The sequence below is a fragment of the Archocentrus centrarchus genome, chromosome 7 (genome assembly GCF_007364275.1).
Source record: "Archocentrus centrarchus isolate MPI-CPG fArcCen1 chromosome 7, fArcCen1, whole genome shotgun sequence".
Taxonomy (NCBI): Eukaryota; Metazoa; Chordata; class Actinopteri; order Cichliformes; family Cichlidae; genus Archocentrus; species Archocentrus centrarchus.
Genome location: NC_044352.1, coordinates 14,449,328 through 14,471,546, shown reverse-complemented (window position 1 = coordinate 14,471,546; position 22,219 = coordinate 14,449,328). Strand labels below are relative to the sequence as shown.

General features: G+C 39.4%; 1 protein-coding gene across 5 annotated transcripts in view; it reads left to right on the top strand.

The window, feature by feature from the left end:
- The first annotated feature begins 5,666 nt into the window (after positions 1 to 5,666).
- The window catches only part of tmcc1a (transmembrane and coiled-coil domain family 1a), a 49,763-nt gene continuing 33,210 nt past the window's right edge, over positions 5,667 to 22,219 (top strand). Inside the window, exons 1-5 of one of the 5 annotated variants that reach the window (XM_030732990.1) lie at positions 5,667 to 5,742; positions 6,700 to 6,781; positions 18,787 to 18,864; positions 19,326 to 19,371; positions 20,339 to 20,625. In XM_030732990.1, coding sequence (XP_030588850.1) covers positions 20,365 to 20,625 — 261 coding nt within the window. In that variant the 5' untranslated portion in view covers positions 5,667 to 5,742; positions 6,700 to 6,781; positions 18,787 to 18,864; positions 19,326 to 19,371; positions 20,339 to 20,364. Of the gene's footprint in view, positions 5,743 to 6,699; positions 6,782 to 18,786; positions 18,865 to 19,325; positions 19,376 to 19,708; positions 20,626 to 22,219 lie in introns of all 5 variants that reach the window. The other 4 variants (XM_030732987.1, XM_030732988.1, XM_030732989.1 and 1 more) reach the window with 4 other exon arrangements.

The window sequence follows — 22,219 nt, the reverse complement described above, 5'->3', positions numbered from 1 at the left end:
AAACATGGCATCCTATCACGGTACCATGCTGGAATTCACTGAGCTCCTGAGATCGATCCATTCTTTCACAAATGTTTGTAGAAGCTGTCTACATGCCTAGGTGCTTGGTTTTATACACCTGTGGCCACATAAATCATTGGAACACCTGAATTCACTGTGTTGAATGGGTGAGTGAATACTTTTGGCAGTATAGCGTAGACTGTCCAAAAGAATTAACGATGCAATTAATTATGTAAGGTTTTTTTTGTTCTCTCACTGATTGTTGCTATGAATAGACAGCAGACTGTAACTGTAACCAAAGTAACAGAAGTGAAGTAAAATTTATTTATAAAGCACCTTTCACAGACAAGGTCACACAGTGCCTGACACCAAGAGAAAAAACAATTGAAACAAAACTATAAAACAGATACATGAATAACACATTATTACACATACCTGTCTGAATGGGAATGCTTTTAGCTGTTTTTTTTAAAAAGCTACCATTGTTATGTTGTCAAGCTGTTTGTTGTGTTAGTCTTGAGACGTGCTATATAAGTAAAACTTTACTTTGAATCAATAAAATATAGGGATCCAGAATTTGGAGCTACAACTCCAAAGTCCCGGTCTCAGCCTGTTTTAAAATGACTACAGTAATCCCTGCTCTGAAGACCTGAGGGACTGGCTGGAAGAGTGGGTCAATAAAAGCTCTGTGATCTGCTGGGGTGGTTTACCATTCAAAGCTTTAGTGGTAAAAGCAAGAATTTTAGAATTGACTCTAAAGCTAACAGCAAGCCAGTGAAGAGATTTTTCAAATAGATGTGATGAGAGATCTCTTTTTGGAGTTAGTTTAAAGACATGGAACTGCTAGTGCAAGTGGCATATAATATATAATATACATATATAATATAAAATAATAATGAAACATACAATAATTTGGTCTAATGTCATTACAATGCCAAATAAGATGTGGCACAATGATAAAAGCTGCCAATTAAAGTAAATAAATACATAAATACATTGTTAAAATGAAATCAGGAAAAAACATTCATTAAAAAAATGAAATAGTTTTAATATAAAACTATAAAATAATCAAGTAAATGATAAGGAAAAAGGAAAAGAGGCCCTTAAACTGTTCATACAGCAGTCAGTTTGGTTATTGCTGGAAATAGTATTCATCTCTGCAGACACAGACAGCCAGTGACAATGCGTGTGTCCCCACAGAGAAACCTGCAGCTCTTGTCTTGTTTAAGAAGCTTATTCACATCTCCACTTGTGTTTTTTCCTCAGCCATTATAAATAAACCAGTGTTAACCTTCCTCACTGTCCAGCGACTGAGTCCTCACCTTAGTTGGTGATCTATGACATTTCCACTTTCCCGAAATGCCTCTACTAAATGCCACCAGGAATCATTCTTCAATTAAGTTTTGAGCTGGATGCACAGGCTGTATCATCACCTGCAGCCACTCACAGCTGAAGACTGAAGAGGAGTTCTTTAATCTTAATAGCTAAACAACAAGGAAAATACACTTCAGACAGCTTGCAGTAACTCTGAGACATTTGCTGCTGTGATCAGCATATCTGCTTCAACACTGCCATCTAGTGGAGCAAAACTACCAGCAACAAATAGGATCAAACAACAGTAGTTCATTCATGTGCTTCAGACATGAACATTGTAACTACATGAGGGATGTGGTGGATTCTGTGTATTTAGACCAATTAGACATGTAGATAAATTGATTAAAACTTATTGCAACACGAGGAACAAGGGTAGAAAATCTCAGTTTATTGCAAACAGAAGAATAGATATCAGATGTGAAATATGATGCTCATGATTTATATACAATAGCTACCCTTAGATCTGGCTCTTACATAATAAGTTTTACAGTTTAAAATTCACAAAAATGAGTGCTGTGTATTTACTAAACAACACGATGCAATTTAACTTCTGCTCAGTCTAAAATCACAAAGGGACAAATGAAAAGACCAATTTTCTGCATTAATGTTGGTGATACAGTATTAAGTTTCCATAGCTACCAAGGCTATGAGACAGAGACCTCACACTTATTATCCAGAAATGAAATGCTTCCAGCAGCACGTCATGCTGTCCTCCAAGCTGGTGAGAACAGAAAGATTGAAGTCATGTTGAAACAGGTTTTATGTGAATTTGCTTTTGCTCTGGAATAAGACCTGAAGAAATTTCATTTGTCAGATTTATAGCTTCAGTCTGGCATACAAAGGGTAAGATTTGCTGACAGTACGAAAGTTCTAAAAAAAAGAGGGAGACGTGAGAATGGTTAGAGTGGTGTTTGATAGATAATTGGTAAGGCTAACATCCTTTGTGGCTGTCAGCTATAAAGGTTAGGTCACACTCAGCAGTGCTCTCAGTGAAAGCAACTATTAAGAGTAAAGAGAAGTATTCATTATTGAGGACATCTCAATAGGGATTGTCAGTAGAAAAGAGCTATTCATTTCTCCTCATTCATACTTTCTCAGTCAATCTTAATTAAAGCCACAATAATGCTGTATTTGATTAGACCACGGCCCCTCAAAGTGCATCCTGTGAGCCAATGGAAGCTCTTGGTAACATTTTGTGAGGCCCGCAGGCGCGACAAGAAAAGAAGGCACTACTGTACATTTAGTTCACCCACAGTTTATGCCATACAGTGACATAGCAGCAGAACAAGACAAGGACTTTCCTCACATTTTAATTCTGTTCTTGCCACCACAGCAGATTAAACCTTCCTCTGAGATATCCTGCAGTAGAGCAATAGCCTGTCATCCTGTATACCTTACAAACATAGCAGCTGCTCTGTTGGTACTTTTAAGGGTGAATTTGAATGGCAGGTGGAAATAACAGAGCGTGGAATTCAGTGTCTCACATGACTGAAAGAAAATGACATGATATACTGTTTTGGGATAAACCAATGTCATGCTTAAAGAAATGTTTGCATTGTTAATTTCGTACTGAGAACAGTTATCTTGGTTACAAGTTCTGTTGTTGTTGCTGCCACAGCCCACCTCAAAGACTGCAAAAAGAAAATGAGAGACAGCAACTACAAAAAAGTGTCAGTAAGGGTGTGTATGCGGCATGTGTGTGAGAAAAGCCAGAAAAAAGCAAAACACATGCCGTAATGGAGCCTGGAAGAACAGGACTCTTCCCTCGGAGTGTCAGAGACAGTCTGCAGGAGCACGGAGGTTTATAGGCCAGAGCCCAAAGCCCAGATGTTGCTCATATGACCCAAACAACAGCTGCATGACACAGACCTGCACAATCTTGAAGAAAACAGAGGCCTCTAGTGCTCAAATGCCCGCGGGTCATCAGATTGCTCCTCAGTGAACAATCCAGCAGATGAGAGAAGGAAGCAAAATATTCAAAGTTTTGTTATTTCAGCTTAGAATTTTTTTTTTTTTAATTTATGACTATGTATAGCAGAGTCTGATTTTGTTTTCACAAAAAAAAAAAAAAAATCACAATGGCTTCAGTGTGTCAGTGGTTTAAAGTCCAAATGGGTTACTAATGTAAAATCTTTTTATTTATTTATTTAAATGGTAAGAAAGAAGGTGGTCAGCCATGTCATTATGTTGGACTGGAAAAGGATCAGATATTTTAATCTCTGCTAGGTTTTATTGCTTTTTACTAAAAATGGTGCAGGTGTGACCCAATCAAAAAACAAGAAGAATTTAAATGAAAGCATCCACTGGGGGCCTCTTTGTAGCCCAACAATCACAAAATACATAAGAAGAACATACTGTGAATGCACCTTTCAGTTTTTAAATTATACAGAAAGACAAACTAAGATAATATAAAATTACTTTATTGTCACTGTATGATATACTGTATGATATACAGAATACAGTTCAGATGCATTACCTGAAATATCCCTACACATGCAGCTCACACATATGTAATTCTAGAATTAAATAAGACTGTTTTGTATGGGTAAAGATAATAAATAAATAACAGTGCTAAATATGAAACTGCATAGTTGTAGGCCTGTCTATAAGGTGGGTAATTTCAGTGCTGATTTCAGTGTGGTAATAGTTTTGGGGTAAAAACTACCCATCAGTCTTGTGGTCTCTGTCTCTGTGGACCTGTATCTCTGAGGTGAGAAGACAATTTGTGTGTTGAGTGGTAGGTATGAGTGTACACCTACACCTCCTGCACAGTAGAGAGACGTGTGTTTCTCTGCGGTTTTCGCGACTCTTTGCAGAGCCTCATATCAGCAACTACTGACATACCACGCAATATTCCTGTAAGTCAGGAAGGCATTATGAATATTCTGGTTTAAGGTGATCTATTGTAGAATTGAAGTGGTTGAATGAATCACAGCTATTGTAACAGCATGGTTAGTTCTCACACAGGCTGTGGTATGCATATTTCAAAACGAGAGGAACTCTAGCAACCTTTATTATTATTATTATTATTTATTAATTTAAAAATTGACTAATCACTTTTGTTCTGTAGAAAATGTCCGAATCCCACTATACCCAGAGAACAAAAAAACCCATCCCCAAACTGAAAGATATTCAGTTTATGCTCACAAATAACTAAAGCAGAAAAATGCCAACATTGGGAGGCTGTAAACAGATGATGTTTGACAGTTTAGTTTGATAAGTATCTCATCAAAATTGTGACTGACCTGAAAAGACACATTTTAAACATGTGAGCTGAAAAAGTTGCAAACTACCAGAGTTGTTATAGTTTTGTAAATTTCTAATTAGTTTTTTTTTATTTTCATTTCATTTTGACTTTTTGTTTTTAATTCAGTTTAGCTTCAAGCAATTTTAGGTAATCCGTTCGGGTAGTTTCAGGTTAATTTCCAGAGTGCTTTTTCCAGTTTTGTTTTTAGTGTTACTTTTGGTCCTCCCACATATGGTAAATGGACTGGTTTTTATATTACGCTTTTCTACTCTACTTGAGCACTCAAAGCACTTAATACAACAGGACTTATTCACTCATTCAGACAAGCACTTTTTTCTATGCCTAACTGCTTTCTATCCAACATTCACACACATTCACACACCAATGAACACATCAGAGAGGAACTTGGGGATCAGTATCTTGCCCAGGGAAACTTTGACATGCAGAATGGAGCAGCCAGGAACCATCAATTAGTTGGTGACCTGGTCTACCTCTTGAGCTACAGCCACCCCACACATATGGAAGGTGCATGTCAAGGGCAAGCTTTCGGAAAATCAGTATATGTGTTATATTAAAAATACACTTTTTTAAAGCAGCTGACTCAATGCCATGTGGACATCTGCAGTTTCAGTAAAAATGTCTATCAAAGCCTCACCAGGCAAGCTGGGATAACAAATTTGACCAAACTAACAAAGATTGAAACTAAGATTTCCTCTGCATTTTATTTATTTAAGGGTTTTTTTTTTGTTAACTAATTTTTTTCACATCTTGTTTTAGTTAACGATTAAAACCTTTTGAACTACACTTCAACATATAATTCTACAACGGAACCACGCTCTTTGCCACAGATAAAACTGCAACATGCAAAGATTGGAGTTTCGCTTGCATGTAGCAAAACACGAGGGACTTTCTTTCCCTGCAGGCTTGCATAAAATGTGTCAGTTTTTATACACCTGAGTGAGTCATCTTACACTAACATAATCTTTGGTTTCCTTCCCGCTGAGTTACGTATTACGCCGTGACGTCATCCCGGAGAGGGAGGGCAGACTGAGGGGTGGAGGGCAGTCGGAGTAGAGGTGTTCCTCGCTGAACGTCAGCGCCAACAGTTTGCCACCACCCGTGTAAGTGTGAAATATATTTTTGGTCGAGTTTTTTGGGGTTGTTTTACTGTTAGTCTGTGCGTGTGTGTGATGCGTTTGGGGTCTCCGTTAGAGTGTCGGTGTGGAAATTGCCTCATATTATCTGCTCTGTGTAAGGACACACTAACGGGACTGTCAACCTGAGTCCGTCAACACACTGCTGCCGCACTTGACTGGATCTGAACTAACATTTGAACGATTCTGAAAGCTCATATTTATGTTGGTTTTGTGTATTTTCATAACACACTCAGAGGATCGTCTCTCCTCACTTTGTCTCTGCGTTAACTATTACTCAACGAGGAATTTTAGACTTATCTTTCGTAATGATCGCTATATATTTCATGTCCCGTGGTTTCATCAGACATTAGCGTTTGTATGCGTATGTTTTTTTTTGTTTTTTTTTTAAAGTGAGGCACGTCAATAAGAACGTAATTAAAATTGTTGAATACAGTAGTTTTGTACAGTAGGCTTGTCTTGTGTAGCAGGAAGAGTTAAAATGTTCCACCTGCCACTATAACATCAGCTTTTTTGCTTGTTGGTTGTGAAGTTGTAGGCAACATTTTTCATCCCAGTTAATTAACTTTTAGTTTACTATCCAGCTGACATATTGATGCACCTCTTTGCCCTGTGATATTAGCCAGGGCCTCTCAGTTCAAATTTCAGCAAATTTTTCTCTAATGCTGGCTGATGTCCTAAAGACATCTCAAAGTCTGATAAGGATGGATATCCGTAGCCTCATTATATCAGAAGCCCAGTATTCTTCACAGAGGTGCATTTTTTTCCTGCAGCCTATTATTATCAGTGCCTAGGAGACAGACAGAGACACACATACACACACCGCACAGGCGCATATAGTTGGGCAGGCAGAAGCAGTGGTGTGCCAGGAAAGCATTTAGAAGATTACATTTTCCATCTCACTTTTTTTGTTCTTTGTTGAAGACCCGTGGGCCTGATGTAGCAGGTTGTCATCCCATCTGCAGTGAAGGAAGTCCACTCTGGTGTCATTATAATGGACTGAAAGGTTTGTTTTCATCCACATCCACATTTATACTAATTACTGTATCCATCGCTGCAGAGATGTAGAGGATTGGAAGGGTTTGGTGTGACATGATGTATCCTACTATCTGTTCAGCTTACTCTGCTAAGTGGCTGAGAGCTTGGCTGCCCCTTCAGGGCACTGCTAACACAGCCATTCACGTCTCACTCGGATGGTCAGACCACCATGATGACGCTGCCCCCCCCTCCTTCTCCTCCTCCTCCGCCTCCTCCTCCTGCTCCTGTTCCTGCTGCACTCACATTGCACCTTCCCTGCTGGGATCTGAGCTTAGATTTGAGAGTTATTGTATGAGTGTAACATGTTTGTGTTGTTTTTGTGTGCATGTAGGTTTTTTGTTAAAGGGGGGGGGGGGGTCTTTTTTTCACACTGCTTACACAATACATCTTAATCCCTTCTATGGATGGAAATGCTGTCTCTTATCTGTGCACATCAGTTCATGTAACACCTTCGCTTAGGATGTGGTGAAGATGTGCTTATACTAGATCAGATCACACAGTCTGACAGTCACAGGAGTTTATTAATTGCAGCTTTGGAAGCCACCATTTGCTACAGCAAAGCTGCAGACACTAGATCAGAAAGATGACATGAATTGGACTGCAAAGTTATGCATGTAATAGTTTTGTCATAGTGGCAGAGATGACTGGTGTAAAGAGTCGATTTTTTTGATAGGAAAAATAGGAGGCTTTGTGTCATGTTTTCAGTGTTGGTGCAATGACGTGTGACGCCCCGTCATTAGGATTTTTTTTTTTGGACTTTTAAGATAAAAAGGAATTCTGACTCAAGCTGGGTGTGACTGATAACACCTTTTGATCAATAACTGAAATAACTTCCTGTCATGCATGAGTTATTCTTCTACATGACAGTAACACATCCTCAGCTGTCCCTTATATCAGTGTCATTTGTTTCTGCATTCAGTGTTGTACAAAATAAGATGAAGTTTAATTACATTGTATAGTACAGTGGTCTTAAAAAGTCTTATGTTTTAAATGCATCTCTACTAATAGAAGACCAAAAAAGTATCATATAATTGCCTCACATTCAATTTGGATGGCTACTGAATGTTTTTAATCACATCACTTCAAGCAATACCTCTATTTTTATCTCCTCTACAGTACTGTGCAAAAGTCTTGAGCACCCCCTTACTTCTTTATGCCTTGTTAGGAAAATGGGAAATAGGTGTGGTGGTTTATTGAAGCATGCAAAGATAAATGGAAATACCGTATGGAAGGCAAAAACTGGGAAAAACTTTGACGAGCTTGTCAAGTCACTATTTGGCATGACCAGCTTTATTCTTCAACGCAGCTTTCTTGTTGTTTCTTGAAGTAGTCTTCAGGATTCTTCAGACTTCTTGAAGAACATTCAAAGCTCTTCTTTTGGATGCTGGCTGTCGTTTGTTCTGTTAATAATTTTGAGGTCTGGGCCCTGGGGCGGCCAGTCTGTCACTGACTGTGTAAATGGTAAATGGTAAATTGACTAGCTCTTATATAGCGCTTTTCTACTCTAGCTGAGCACTCAAAGAGCTTTATGCAACAGGTTTGCATTTACCCATTCACACAAATAAAGACAATGAAGGCATTGCCAATCAGACACTTTCCAGATGGTATTACATGGTGGATCAAAATCTGACTGTACTTCTCTACATTCATAATTCCATCAATTTTGACAAGATCTGCAACACCATTGGCAGAAATGCAGCCCTAAACCATGACAGAGCCTCCACTGTGTTTTACAGATGGCTGTAGACACTAACTGTTGTACCTCTCTCCTGACCTCTGCCACACACATTGACAACAATTTGAACCAGAAATTTCAAATTTGGATTCATCACTCCTATTGCCACTGATTTTCAGTCCAGTTCTTATGTAATTTGGCAGCCTTGCTTCCCTTCCTTAAGAATGACTTCTTGATAGCCACCCTTCCATCGAGACCATTTCTGATGAGGCTTTAGTGAACAGTAGATGGATTAACCAAAGGTCCGTTTGCATCTCTTAGGTCTTGCGTCAGGACTTTGCTGGGTTTTTTGTTGTTGTTGTTTTTTAACTTATTTCTTAAGGACATGACTTTCAGATACTGTTTATCTGTTGTAGATAGATTTTTAGGCCCAGTCTTTTTCTTTTGTCCTCCACTTGTCCAGTTTCTTCAGAATTTTTAAGGACACTCCACACACAGTACAGAGATATGCCAAGTTTTCAGCTAATAGCCATTTGAAAATCATCTTAAGCATTTTTTGTATATTCAACTGAAGAAACAGGAACAAATTATGTGTTTTTGTGACAGGCTGTTAACAAAAATCTTAACGATACAATTTAAAATGGGTTCTTTTGTTATGTTGTCTTATCTCTGTCAGAAAGCCTGGAGAACTACTGCTCACAACCACTTTAAAAATTACGAGAGTCTAGCTTATTTGAAAGTAAAATAAAGAGAAATGAGCGATGGCGCAGGACTTCCACAGTACTGTACGTCACTCACAGCAAATGCATTGTTAAGTCTGTGCTTTATAGGTAATAGTGAAAGTATGACTAACTTCACGATTATGGCTCAGTGCTACTATTATGAGTCATCTGTCCATACCGGCCCATTAGCTAATGTAGCTAATGTTATGTTGCAAATTCAGCCGTAAGGCATCCTGGCGTTATTTGTGGTCAAAACAATCATACATGAAATAACTTTATGAACATGTTAAACATTGTTTCAATGGTATTGTGGACGAGTTAAAGGAGTCTGATGCCACTGACAAGCAAACACAATGAAAGAATATGTTACATTTATGCATTTCTCTGCATTTGAAAATTGTTGAAAAAGTTTTCAGATAAATGACACAAGTCAACGAAACATAATATTTGTACCTGTGTTTGTAGCAATTTTTATGTGGAAATATTACATATTATACCTTTAATTTTTTTATGATGCTGCAATGCCTGATTGAATGTGTTACTTTTTTCTGGATGTTCAAATTTTTTCTCAGTGTCCCAAATCATATAGATCAGGCCTTAAATTACCCACAGATTTGCACAGTGTTAGCCTTGTGTTAAGGTTGTATATCCAGCAGCTCATATAGGGGTATGGTACATGCAGGGTGAACCGTATGTACTGTGCATATAGGATTTATGTATTTATGTAATGTCAGAATGTAGACCATGTCAAGGCTTCAGTACTCTGCACATTTGAATATGACAAGTAATATAGATGATTTATGAATGGGTGCTTTATGCGGTGTTATAGAATATTTGGCAACATTTGGAATTTATTAAGCAAAGAAATAGAATTAGTGTCTAAATGTCAATGTTTGCTCTCTGCTGCAGATGAATAGGTTCTTAGAGATAATGACATAATCCAAACAAATTCTTTCAGTTCTTGGAAGTAGTAGTACCATCAGCAAGCAAGGAAATGGTGAGCAATCATGTCTTTGTTGCTGAACCCACGTCATTTGGTTGGTGAGGGCACCAGGATGGAAGTGTGTATCACAATAGGGAAATGGATGTACGCCAGGGCTCTTGAGTAACAACTCTATTGTTCCTCAATTAAACTGATACTTTTTTTTCTGATTGATCAGTCGATCTATGGCAAGAAAAGTGAAGTCTTGATATGTCATATTTTGTCAGAAGTCCCCTAAAATAAATTTGCAGTGAAAAGTGATCAGTTCTGCTTAGATTGACTAACTCATTAATCATCTAATCGCTAAAACTCCACCATAGTCACGCACCCTCTCTGTTAAGATTATTACATTATATCATTTGCATGATGGAGTGTGTTAAAACACTAATATTCTTCTTAAAAAAAAAAATGTATATTGGGTTCACATAACCCTGCTCAGTGTCACTGCTGAAGGATAACTAACATGAGAACAGATGCCCCATCATTTAATGTTGGATTTGTAGAGTTGTGTTGTACAGCTTTAAGTCTCTTTGTCCCTTTTTCTAAACAGATGCATCAAAAATGATTAATATGGGATTCAAAAGGATTCAAATAATCCCCTTTTTCAGCCCAGTGGAGTCTAAACACTCTCAGCATCATTTACGCAGTAATTTGGCTCTATTCTCTCAACAGGTTGAGCTTTTGCTAAATACAAAGTTCATCTCAGATAAGAAACACAATTTTTCCCTTCTCACTCTCTCTCTCACACAAATCCTCACTCACCCTCATCCTCCTCCATCAGAGGTCTGCTGTTTGAAAGCCCACAGAGTAGCAGAGGTATCGTATGCAGCTTAATGTAGATGTTTTTTTTTTTTAAATCGCTGATGCTGCCAGAGGTTCATGTTCGAAAATATGCTGTAACTGTGGACAGACTGGGTTTATTCTCCCCAGTGGGACTGACTCCCACACTTCCAGAGTGAAGGTGAAATTCCTTTATAAAGGCTGTGGTTTCTAGTGGCAACGAGCTGCCTGTTTCCTTCTGATCCCTTCCTGTTTGAGGGCTGAAGGAGAAAAGAGGCAGAGGTCACGTGGCGTCACAAGAGGTTGCACTTTAAAACAGGACTGAGGTCCTTGTTTTAGTGTTAAAGGATAACTTAAAGGAGTAGTTGGATACCTAAATGAACCTGTCCCTGCCCCCACTTGACACTAATGCTTTCAGAAAAATGGGCAGGGTACAAAACGTACAGTCCATGTTTGTTCAAGTTAAGCTAATATGAGGTTTCATCTGTCTATATTAAACAAATCAAGTGAACATATTGAAGTCTTTTTGAAGTCTTAGATGCACTCTTGATTTCTCTAATGTGAAGCGTTAAAGCCTTCATCTGAATACAGTTCTCCATGATAGGAATACAGCAAATTGTTTTTGTGTCAAATGTTATGTTACATACTGTACACTTATCGACACTGTATTAGGTACACCTTTCATTCTGTGTTGACCTCCTTTTACCTTCAGAGCTGCCATAATTCTTTGTGGCATAGATTCAAATAGATGCTGGATATATTCCTCCTCCACTTAGTTGCTGCAGATTTGTTGGCTGCACATCCTTGATGTGAATCTCTCATTCCACCACATCCCAATGGTGCTCTACTGGATTGAGATCTGTAACTGTGGAAGCCATTCAAGTACAGAGAACTCACTGCAACATTCAAGAAACCAGTTTGAAGTGGTTTGACCTTTGTGACATGGCACATTATCCTACTGAAGCAGCCCTCAAAAGATGGGTGCACTGGTTATGCAGGAATGGAAATGGTCAGCAGCAATACTCAGGTAGGCTGTGTTTACACCAAGTTCTGAACCTACCAACACTTTTCCGTTATGGTGAACCAGTGTGAATTGGAGCCTCAGTTTCCTGTTCTTAGCTGACAGGAGTGGAATCCAGTGTGGGCTTCTGCTGCTATAGCCCATCTGCTTCAAGCTTTGATGTGTTGTGCATTCCAAGATGCTTTTCTGTATACCTTGACTGAAATGAGTGGGTTTTTTGAGTTACTATTGCATTCCAGTCAGCTGAAAGCAGTGTTACCATTCTCCTCTGACCTCTGGCATCAACAAGGCATTTTTGACCAGAGAACGGCTGCTTACTGGATATTTTCTCTTTGTCAGATCATTCGCTGTAAACCTTAGAGATGGTTGTGTTGGTGTGTGTAGATCAGCAGTTTCTGAAATACTTGACAAATACAAGACAAGCCTGTCTAGCACCAACGAGCATACCAGGTTCAAAGTCACTTAAATCACATTTCTTCCCTATTCTGATGCTCAGTTTGAACTTCAGCAGGTTGTCTTCTTGGATATTGATCTGGTTAGTTAAGTCCTAGAGGGGGTTATTTTTTCAGTTTCAGCTGCTTTGGTGTTAGTGAAATTAACAACAGGTGCACTAGAGGGGCAACAATGAGACAACCTCCAAAACAAAATGGTTTTACAGGTGGAAACCACTGATATTTTTTTTTACCTCCTCATCTTTTGTGATTGTTTTTTCACTAGTTTTGCATTTGGCTGGGGTCAGTGTCACTAATGGTAGCATGAGGCGATACCAGGACCCTACAGAGGTTGCACAGGTAGTCCAACTTATGCACCTCAGACTGTCCACAAGCTCAGTGATGCCCTGATACAGATCTGGGAGGAGATCCCCAAAGAAAACCATCTGTTGTCTTATTAGGCGCATGCCCCAACATTGTCAGGCATGCATACAAGCATGAGGGGGCCATGCAAACTGCTGAGTAACATTTTGAGCTGCTGCAATGAAATTTCAGCAAAATGGACTAGCCTGTCACATCATTTTTTTCACTTTGAAACAGTGAAAAAAAATTTCTGTCTTTAAGTTCAGCCCTCTGTAGGTTGATAATTTTCATTTCCATCAAACAATGTGGCATCCTCTGGTTCCTGACACACTACCCAGTTCATGAGTATAGATATCGAGTATGATTTTTGTCCCATTGAGAGCTGATGTGTTTTTTTGGGTTTTTTTTTTTTGAGCAGTGTATCTAAGAATTTCAGCAGCTCAGTGATGATCAATCCCAGGTAGGACCCTTCAGTTTGGAGACGCATGTTTTCCTGGTTCTCCTGGGTTCTCCCACCATCAAAAAACATGCTAGGTTAATTCGGCCTATCAGACACTGGACACCCTTGCAAAACATCCTTAATCTCAGGAGTTTCCCTTCATAGTTAAGGGTTAATAAATAATTATTGATGTAATTATTGATGTTGCCTGCTCGTTGCATAAAACTGTACAGTTTTCTTCATTTTTGTGTCGCCTGCTGAGAGGCGGAAAGACACTTTCCTGTATCAGTATTAAATGGAATAAACTTCATGTATAAAATATAGACAGTTCTACGCAGTACTCGTTGAAGAACAATTATTTACTGTAAAAATCTATTTGGAAATATTAACTGCTCAGCTCAACATTTAGTATATTCATGTATGGGAAAGGGATTTTCTGACAAGCCTTTAAGCAGGTGACACATGTTCTTTGGAATACTGTTGTAGTTTCTTTGTATCTTCTTGACTTTTGATGGCAGTTGTTAGAAGTCTGCATATTAAGTTTTGGAGATTGGGAGTAATATCATCTTTCAGTTTAAATCAACTTAATATTGTTGACCCATAGCCTACGTGCTGAGCCTGATATCATGCTCAGAGTGAAGATTCAAGGCCAACCCCTCTAGTGGGCTAAAGGGTGTCTGGTTTCTCGAGCCCAGAGATTTGACTGAATAGTTATATAAGTGTGTGATAATGCAAATGATTTCTGAATGTATAAAATTGTTCTCAGCTGCAGTCAGATGCCCCAAAGCCAAATGACATGTCAGATTTTGCACTTCAGTTGCACAAAGTGTGCATTGACCCTATTATGTGGTCTCCTTACCATTCCTTATGGCTGTGCGCCTTGAACGCAGTCTCTGGTATGATATTTCAGCTGGTGTGTAGGTGGTTTCCAGCCTGTTGACAGCTGATGATGACCTGCCAGAATTGAGGAAATATGAGCTATACTGGCCAAGTTGAAGGCCTGACTACTGTTAAACACCTGTCAGGTTAGTACGTGAAGGCCATGTTATAGGGCTTGAAATGTTTCACATAGTCTGCCCGTTTCTTTTCCTATACGCTGGAAACCCCCTCATGAGAACATCTGTCTTATTAGTAAACAGCAATAGAATAAGATCCTCAGTACCTTCACTGGTTAGACACATTGGTGTTGTAGTCATCATAGATGAATATCAGTGTCATGTATGCTGTAAATTATTCATTCAGGCACTTGTTGTGGTGTTGAACACAGATACAGAGGTGTCCTTTAAACAAAGCTTCCTCAGTAAATATAAAACGTTGTCCAGCATGCAGCCTAATGATGAGTCACAGCTTGTCTTCAATTTTCTTCCACATCACTGGCTTGCTGCCTAGATTTGTTCAGTGGCTAACACTGCTGTGCAACCTATATCTCAGAGATATAGTGGTATTTACGGCCCTGTACAGTCACAAAAGACCACCATAATAGTTCCCCTGTTCTTTGTTGTTCTTTTTATTTGTAGCTTCCCACCTCACAAACTGTTACATGCTTGACTATTACACCCAGAATGGCACCTGCTGCTTCTCTTGTTCTCTGTGCGTGTGTGCGCATGCATGTGTTGGAGGTTTCCTTTTAACATTTTCTTTTTATTTCTTTTTTAAAATATTAACAATTCTAATATACTGTAAGAGGCAGACTGATAACAGAGGGTATTTTCTTTGGAATATATAAAATCTGTTATATTGTACATACTAAGATTTTAAAGTTTGCTTCTTCTTTTTTTTTTTTTTTTTAACCATTCATCCATCCATTTTCTTCCACTTATCCATGTCAGGGTTGTGGGCGGTGTGGGCTGGAGCCTATCCCAGCTGCCTAGGGCAAGTGGCAGGGTGCATCCTGGACAGGTTGCCAGTCTGTCACAAGGCTAACAGAGAGATAGGCAACCACTCACACCTGTGGGCAAATTAGGGTCACCAGTTAACTTAACCCCACTAACTGCATGTCTTTAGACTGTGGGGGGAAGCTGAAGTACCTGGAGAACAACTCACACAGACACAGGGAGAACATGTAAACTCCACACAGAAAGGCCTCACTAAGATGGTGGAGTGGAATACAGGTGCTAATCACTGTGCCACCATGCTGCTTTTTCAGAATTCATTACATATTTCTGAGTAGTTTGTGAGGTTTAGTTTAATGCGGATACAAAGTGTCAGTTTCCAGTTATAGTCTCTTGTCTCGTTAAGCAAACAGATTTGTTTTTCTGATGTCTGCATGCAGGAGAGGATGATTGCATATCTTCCGGTTTGTCTTGTTCCTGGAAAGCTGAGAACAACTTTGGCACCAAAGCCTCCCTGAGGGTTTCACCTTGCACAATTGGGCGTTGTGCCTACCTCTTTCAGAGAACTACCTGCTGTACACCTCTTAAATCAGACGCATTGTACTAAGCACCTGGGTGGAACTTGAAACGACCAGGTGACACACGCCATGGACCGCTGGATGCCTTTGATCCATTCGGGGCTATTTCACTAACATTTTCTAACCCTGTGTCTCTTTTTTTCTCACTTACACACTCTCTTCTGTTGATACAAAGAGTTGTCTCTCTTATCACACTTTTTGCAGTGTGCTGAAGTCATCTCCTTCACTGTCACAGCTGACACAACTGTGCTATTCTCTTCCACCCAGCCACACACACACACACACACACACACAAATAAATACAATAACGATTGTGCCTGTTTCCTGGCTATGCTGTCATTACGCAGCTGCTGAATGAGATACGGTCCATTTTCCATCACTCAAAGACATCACACTCAAACACACATACATGCATACTCTTGTACCCGGTATAATGCCTGCTATCTTTTTTTTGTCTTCCTTTTCTCTCTGTCTGATGCAAACATGCACACACACATACTTGCCCGCACAAACACCGACCAAACTCTCTGGCCTAATTCCGCTCTTATTGATGTGTGTCTGTCAGTGAAAGAGGCACAGCACAAAGAGCAGCGATGGGCCTGTGTGTGGCTCAGAGCGAACAAAGAGCAGTTTATTCCCCGCCAGCTCTCAGACTCTTCTGGAAACACCGCGTTTGCTTGTTTAAGCTATAGCCATATTTTGAGTTCGCCAACTGTATGTTCAGCAATGAACAACAACATGGCTGCCTCAGTGTCAGAGAATACAAGCCAAATTGGCCTCTACTTTGGGTTTTTCATGCACACTTTCCAAAATTTAATGGAACAGAAAAGAAGGCATTGATTTGAAATTCTCCTGTGGCAAAACTTAAATGTAGATATTTTAATTATGGAGCTCTGAAGCAATTTTTCTTTCTCATATTTTGCATATTTTCAAATTGTCTGCTTTATCATTTAACTGCTATAGCTCTCAGTATTATCGCTGTCGAGCTCCATCCCTTTTTAAATAATTACCTTTTATTATTTTTGTATAATAATCATAATGGATGTGATTTTAGCTCACACTCCATCTGTGTCATAAGCCATTTTGTAATGTATTGACACACACAGCAACTGAAGGGAGAAATCAGAAAGTTTAAATACAAGATGATTGTTTTGATGTTTATCACAATATCTTTGATTGGTTAAGGTGATAAACTGAGGGAAGTTGTACCAAAAAGCTGAGTTTTTTCTGCATCTCTCTAGTTAAACTGGCAAATGACAACAGGACAACTGGCAGCTCAGTTGACTGGTGTGACACACAGTGTTATGAAGAAGAATGTGTCTGTGTGTTTATGGGAGGGACTGAGGGTGACAGAGTTCCAGAGAGGCCATTGTTCATGTGGTCATTTGTGATTTACCTTTGGCAACATTGCAGAATTTCTGAGAAACATGCTGACCCACAGAGGCCGCTGACCCTGGTTGTCACTGACACCGTTAATCGCTGATAATCACTGTTCTGTGGTGAACAGGGCTTAAATCGATCAAAATGCGTGTTTTCAGTAAAAATGTCTTCCAGCACGTGAAACCATGTAGCTTATGTCAGAAGAACACAGCTTCTTTTAAAGATCGATCTGGTGTTCTTGTTATGTTATCTCTTCATAAAGGTGGATTGCTGAGACTTGTTTAAACTGAACAAAGATGCAGGCACACATGCCAAGTCTGACAATAAAGCGTTGTCCTCTGAAGACTCCTCAAAGAGGATTTGGTTTGATTATAAAACCTCAGGCAATCAAGAGAATGTCCAATCCAGCATTGGGATCAGCCTGGGGATGAAGGAGGGGATTTATTAATATAGAGGGAGGGATGGATACTGGGGTTGAAACAAGACGTCCTCTTCAGCTTCAGGATGGGATTAACTTACGTTTATGCCTTCACTCACAAGCTCTGAAACTTGCTGCTTCATCATCAGTGATCCACACACAAGTATGCATGTGTACAGTTTATGCAGTTTATGTATAACTTGTCACCTTCTGTGAGAAACAGCTAAACTGGAGAGCTTGGTTACACAGAAAACAACATATCTCAAGTACATCAATATGCAGTTATGTATTTGACAGAAGTTACATTTGAAAAACATTCAAATGTAACATTTAAAGTTAACTGAGCAGTCAAATTCAGTTAAATTTAATTCTTGTATCATTAATTTGAATTTACTCCTACTGACTTATTCAGCATTTCTGCTCTAATCAAGGGAAGGCAACAATCATCTGAGATCAGCAGATGCAAGTTTGCTTTGATTTGCCTCTTTATGGGTCTCTTTATTTTTAATTCCTACAGTTAAATATAAAATATATATATATTGGAAAAGTGGGACAAGGTTATATTCTAATACCATTTTAAATAAGCTGATATTGTGTCAATGAAGAAAGAAATTCACAGAAAAAAAACTGTAAAATTTGACTTCACATTGCACTGAACTCTATGATTAAATATTTATATTTATTTATTTAGTGAGAAATGTAAAGGTGAATATTTGCAACTTGGGCACTGGGATATTTTGATGTTATAATTTAGTATGGAATACTTGTCATGTTAAAATTTGTTGATGCTAAAATTGAAGACCACAGTTAACAGAACATTATTATAGGTACAGACAGCAGCCAACAAGCAGGTGACTCAAATGAACCTGCTTAACACCTGTCTCACTTTCTCTATCACTCACTCTCACTTTCTCTCTCTTTCTGGCAGGCAACAGTTGCACTTAACTGATTGGCACCATCACATATTGACTCAGCCTCTGAATTAATCACATTAGTATCTGCAGGCCTGAATTTGTCAGTTGAACAGAAGAGATAAGATTAAGGATTACTTTGTAGAAAGTAAAAACATCTGTGTGAATGTGTTCATGTGCATGGATGCATCTTCTCTTGGCAGTGACAGTGTAGCTGTTGCAAGAAGTGATATGACACTTGCATGTAGCTTCATGCTCCACAGCCTTCTGTCTGTTGCGTGATGTGTATGTCAGTGAGTGTGTGTGCTTGTCTGATCAACTTTGTGTTATTCTTTATGACCAAGCAGTGCAGCTGAAGGAATAATATAGTTTGAGTATGTAGCTGTACCTCCTCAGGGCTCTGAATGTTCTAGACTTGCTTTCTTGTTTTGCTGTCCTCAGTGGGAGTGGCTATTCATGGTGCACAGAGACTGAGCCTGCCTGCCTGCCTGTCTGGCTGTCTGAGGACCCATCTATGAGGTGATCACTGATCAACCAATAAGGTTGCCTCTTGAGGAAGAAAGCTTTTATTTTATCAGGTGTCTTCTCTGTTGGTTTTCCCCACTGACTTAAATTCAGTCAGACAGTTCAAGGCAGGATATTGTGCACATTGTGTTAGTGACACTACACTGTAGGTTGTTTCTGGTGAGGAAACCCTTGTCTCTTGGTACTTCCTCAGGGCAAGGAAGGGGAGTCTTTGGGGATTTGAAATTACTTCCTTGAGAAACACACAAACACATGCAAACTTATGCAAAGGTGTGCCACCCATTATCACAGATGTTCTTCTTCAATATACCCGACATATACAAACTAAATCTGAGTGGAAGGAAGAAAGAGATGCTGAATTTCTTATGATGAAGTCAGTGAGTGATGATTGAAGTTCTGAGTCTTAGAAATTACTCATTCTTTGGTCTTTCTCCATCTGTCCATCTCCCTCTTAGGTGACCCAGAAGAGTGAGTCACACTAGGATGACAGTTTGGCTGATGGTAGGTGGGTTATTCTTCTTCGGATGTGAGTCATTATCTTTTTCTTTTTTTCACTTATCTTTTCATCTCCACATTCAAGCTCTTTATATTCTTAGCGCGCACATACCTGCATACTTTAGAACACTTTATGCCTCTTTTGTGTGTATTGCACTTGTACTTGTTTACCAAGATCCAGCTTGATTTACTTTACTAATGACATATTGACACGCATTGATCATTTTTGTACATTTGCACAAAACTTTAATATCCAAATGTTGTTGATGTGAAAGTTAGGGATTACCCCTGGATCTAGGTAACTTTCCATCCACTCATAATCCATCTTCTTTCTCTCTGTTAGACCAGCATGATTACCTGTTCCTGAGTCAAAGATGCATGCTCCCTCTTTGGATCCCCCTGACCACCAATGAGCTGATCCAACCCTCCCATCACACAGTCCCATCACCACTGTTTTCTACTGTACTCTGTTGTTTTCTAGTCTTCTCTCCCTCAGTCATTGACCTAGTCTGACCTTCTGCATGCCTGACAGTTAGGGAGGGAGGCATTCACAGGCTTTAATGGGACAGATTCTCCCTACTATTCATGAAGTGTCAGCAGGACAATATGCAGCAGGGAGACAAGAGTCAAAGGGAGCCAGAGGGGGTGGGACCCAGTTCAGGTTCTGTGAGAAGGGGGCTGCAAGGCTCAGGTTCGAAGAGGGCCTTATCTGAGTCAGAGCACCCTTCCTTGATTAAGATGAGCCAAAACGCCAGGGAGAGCATGGGCACTTTTGGCCAGGGCTTGAAGCAGCTGTTTCAGCAGCAGCGTAAACGTCTCTCCCTCTCTCGCTCCACCATCACCTCTTCATCATCCTCCTCATCTTCCTCTGTGGTGTCAGCAGGTGGCACCTCCCCTTCTGCCCCAGAGGATTCCTCAGGGTCTTGCTGTCCTGATCCTGACATCCTCTCTGCTCCTATGGTTCCTTCTGCAGCTGGCCAGGGCTCAGCTGCTGCAGGGATGATAAGGCGTGGGACCAGCCTGCAGAGTCGGCGAAGTAAGGGTTCTGGGTCAGGATCTGGGAGTGGAGATCGCGATCCTCTTCTGAAAGGTAGCCCTCAAGCCCCGCACCGCCGCTATACCCATGACCCGCAGCTGCATACCAGCCGCCCACGCTCCTCCTCCACCACTGATACCACACCCAGCAGTCCTGCCCCAGGATTTTCCAGTGGTGATGCTGTGCTGTCATCAGGGTACCAGTCCACAGAGGAGACAGACAGGGTAGGTGACAGCAGCCATTAATCATAATCACTACACAAGTTGATTGATGTGTCTCTTTTCACTAGTGTCAGGCCTCGTTTGTGGGTGAACTGTCAAAAAGGCTGAGGTTCATCTTTCTGCTAATGTAAATGTTTTAGCTGTGAATGCTCTGAGACAGCCCTGCTGTCTGTGTTAGATTTTACCCAAAGCTGACTATTGTTCAAGGAAAACTGATTTATTTTTCAAGACCATATTTCTCACTTGCTAACAAAACACATGCGCACATACACACACACATGTGCAATAGATATATCACATAATGGTGGACTCCAGGGTTTGGCAACCTTTACTGTCAAGAGACATTTTTGAGCAACTTTTGACATATTATAATAAAGGTGATGGCCTATGAAATATAAATTAGCTTATCAACCTCACTAATAGGCATAAATAATTAAAACCTATTACCACATGTGATCACTCTGCAGTGGGCTGTTTCCATGTTTAATATAATAACACCATGTCGTGTGTGTTGCATATGTGGAAATACAGAACTAAAACAAGAAAAAATTGTTTAGTAGTTATTTGCTTTGTTTATTTTCATTTACTTATTACCAACAGAACAATTGTGAAGTGAAGGTTTTTTTTTTTATCTTTAAACCTTTTTGAAAAAGAGTGGCTATGAAGATATTATAGCCACTTTGAATCCTATCAGTGTTTCTGCAAATGGATGAAAGATGCCTACTCTGATAAATAAAACATATAGCAGTCTAATAGCTTTAAAAACAGTAAAAGTAAAAAATAGGCCAGGTTAAATTTTAATTTTGACTACAGTCCAGCCACACATCAAGCATAGTGGTAAGATAGTATAAAGGTGGCAAAATCAAACAAATCTTCTCCAATAGTTTGGAGTTCATATCTAGGCTGACTCAAGACTGTCTACATCCATGCTAACAGGACAATTGAGGTTCATCAAAGTTAAGAGGATGAAACATCAGGCCACTGACATGTCTTTAAATTCCTTGTATTGACCGCATATTTTCCATAAATTAAAATTCAAAAATTCCATGTTAATCTAGTTTTCTTGTTTATTTTTTTGTTTAAATCAAAGGGAGCCAAAGGAAATGGGTAAAAGAGCTGCATGCGGCTCCAGAGCAGCATGTTCGCCACTGCTGGCGTAGCCAGTGTTGAAAGATGGGTTCGGGATTTTTCAAGCCTGACACAAAGCAATAGACACTTTTCCATTTGAACACAGCCACAGGTTTAGCTTGTTTTCATTTAATTATAGAAATAATTTTTTAACATTTTTCCATTTGAAGTAACTGAGATGAAAATCCAGTTTTTGTTCTTTGTATAAATACATTCCAAAAGTTTATCTGAAGCTAATTTTGGTGAGGCAGATCAAGTAAATATCCTCCAAAATTACAGTATTTTTAGGACCTATTTTCCTCTTTTGTTACAGTAATATAATGACTCCAGATAAACTTGTAGGAATAAGAAACAGACTTTGTCATCAACTAGGCTGTATGCAATGATAAAGGGGTTTTTAATGACATGAATGAACAATTATTTTTGTGTAAACATAGCTGTTATTTTCAGGCTATGATGAAAACAATAT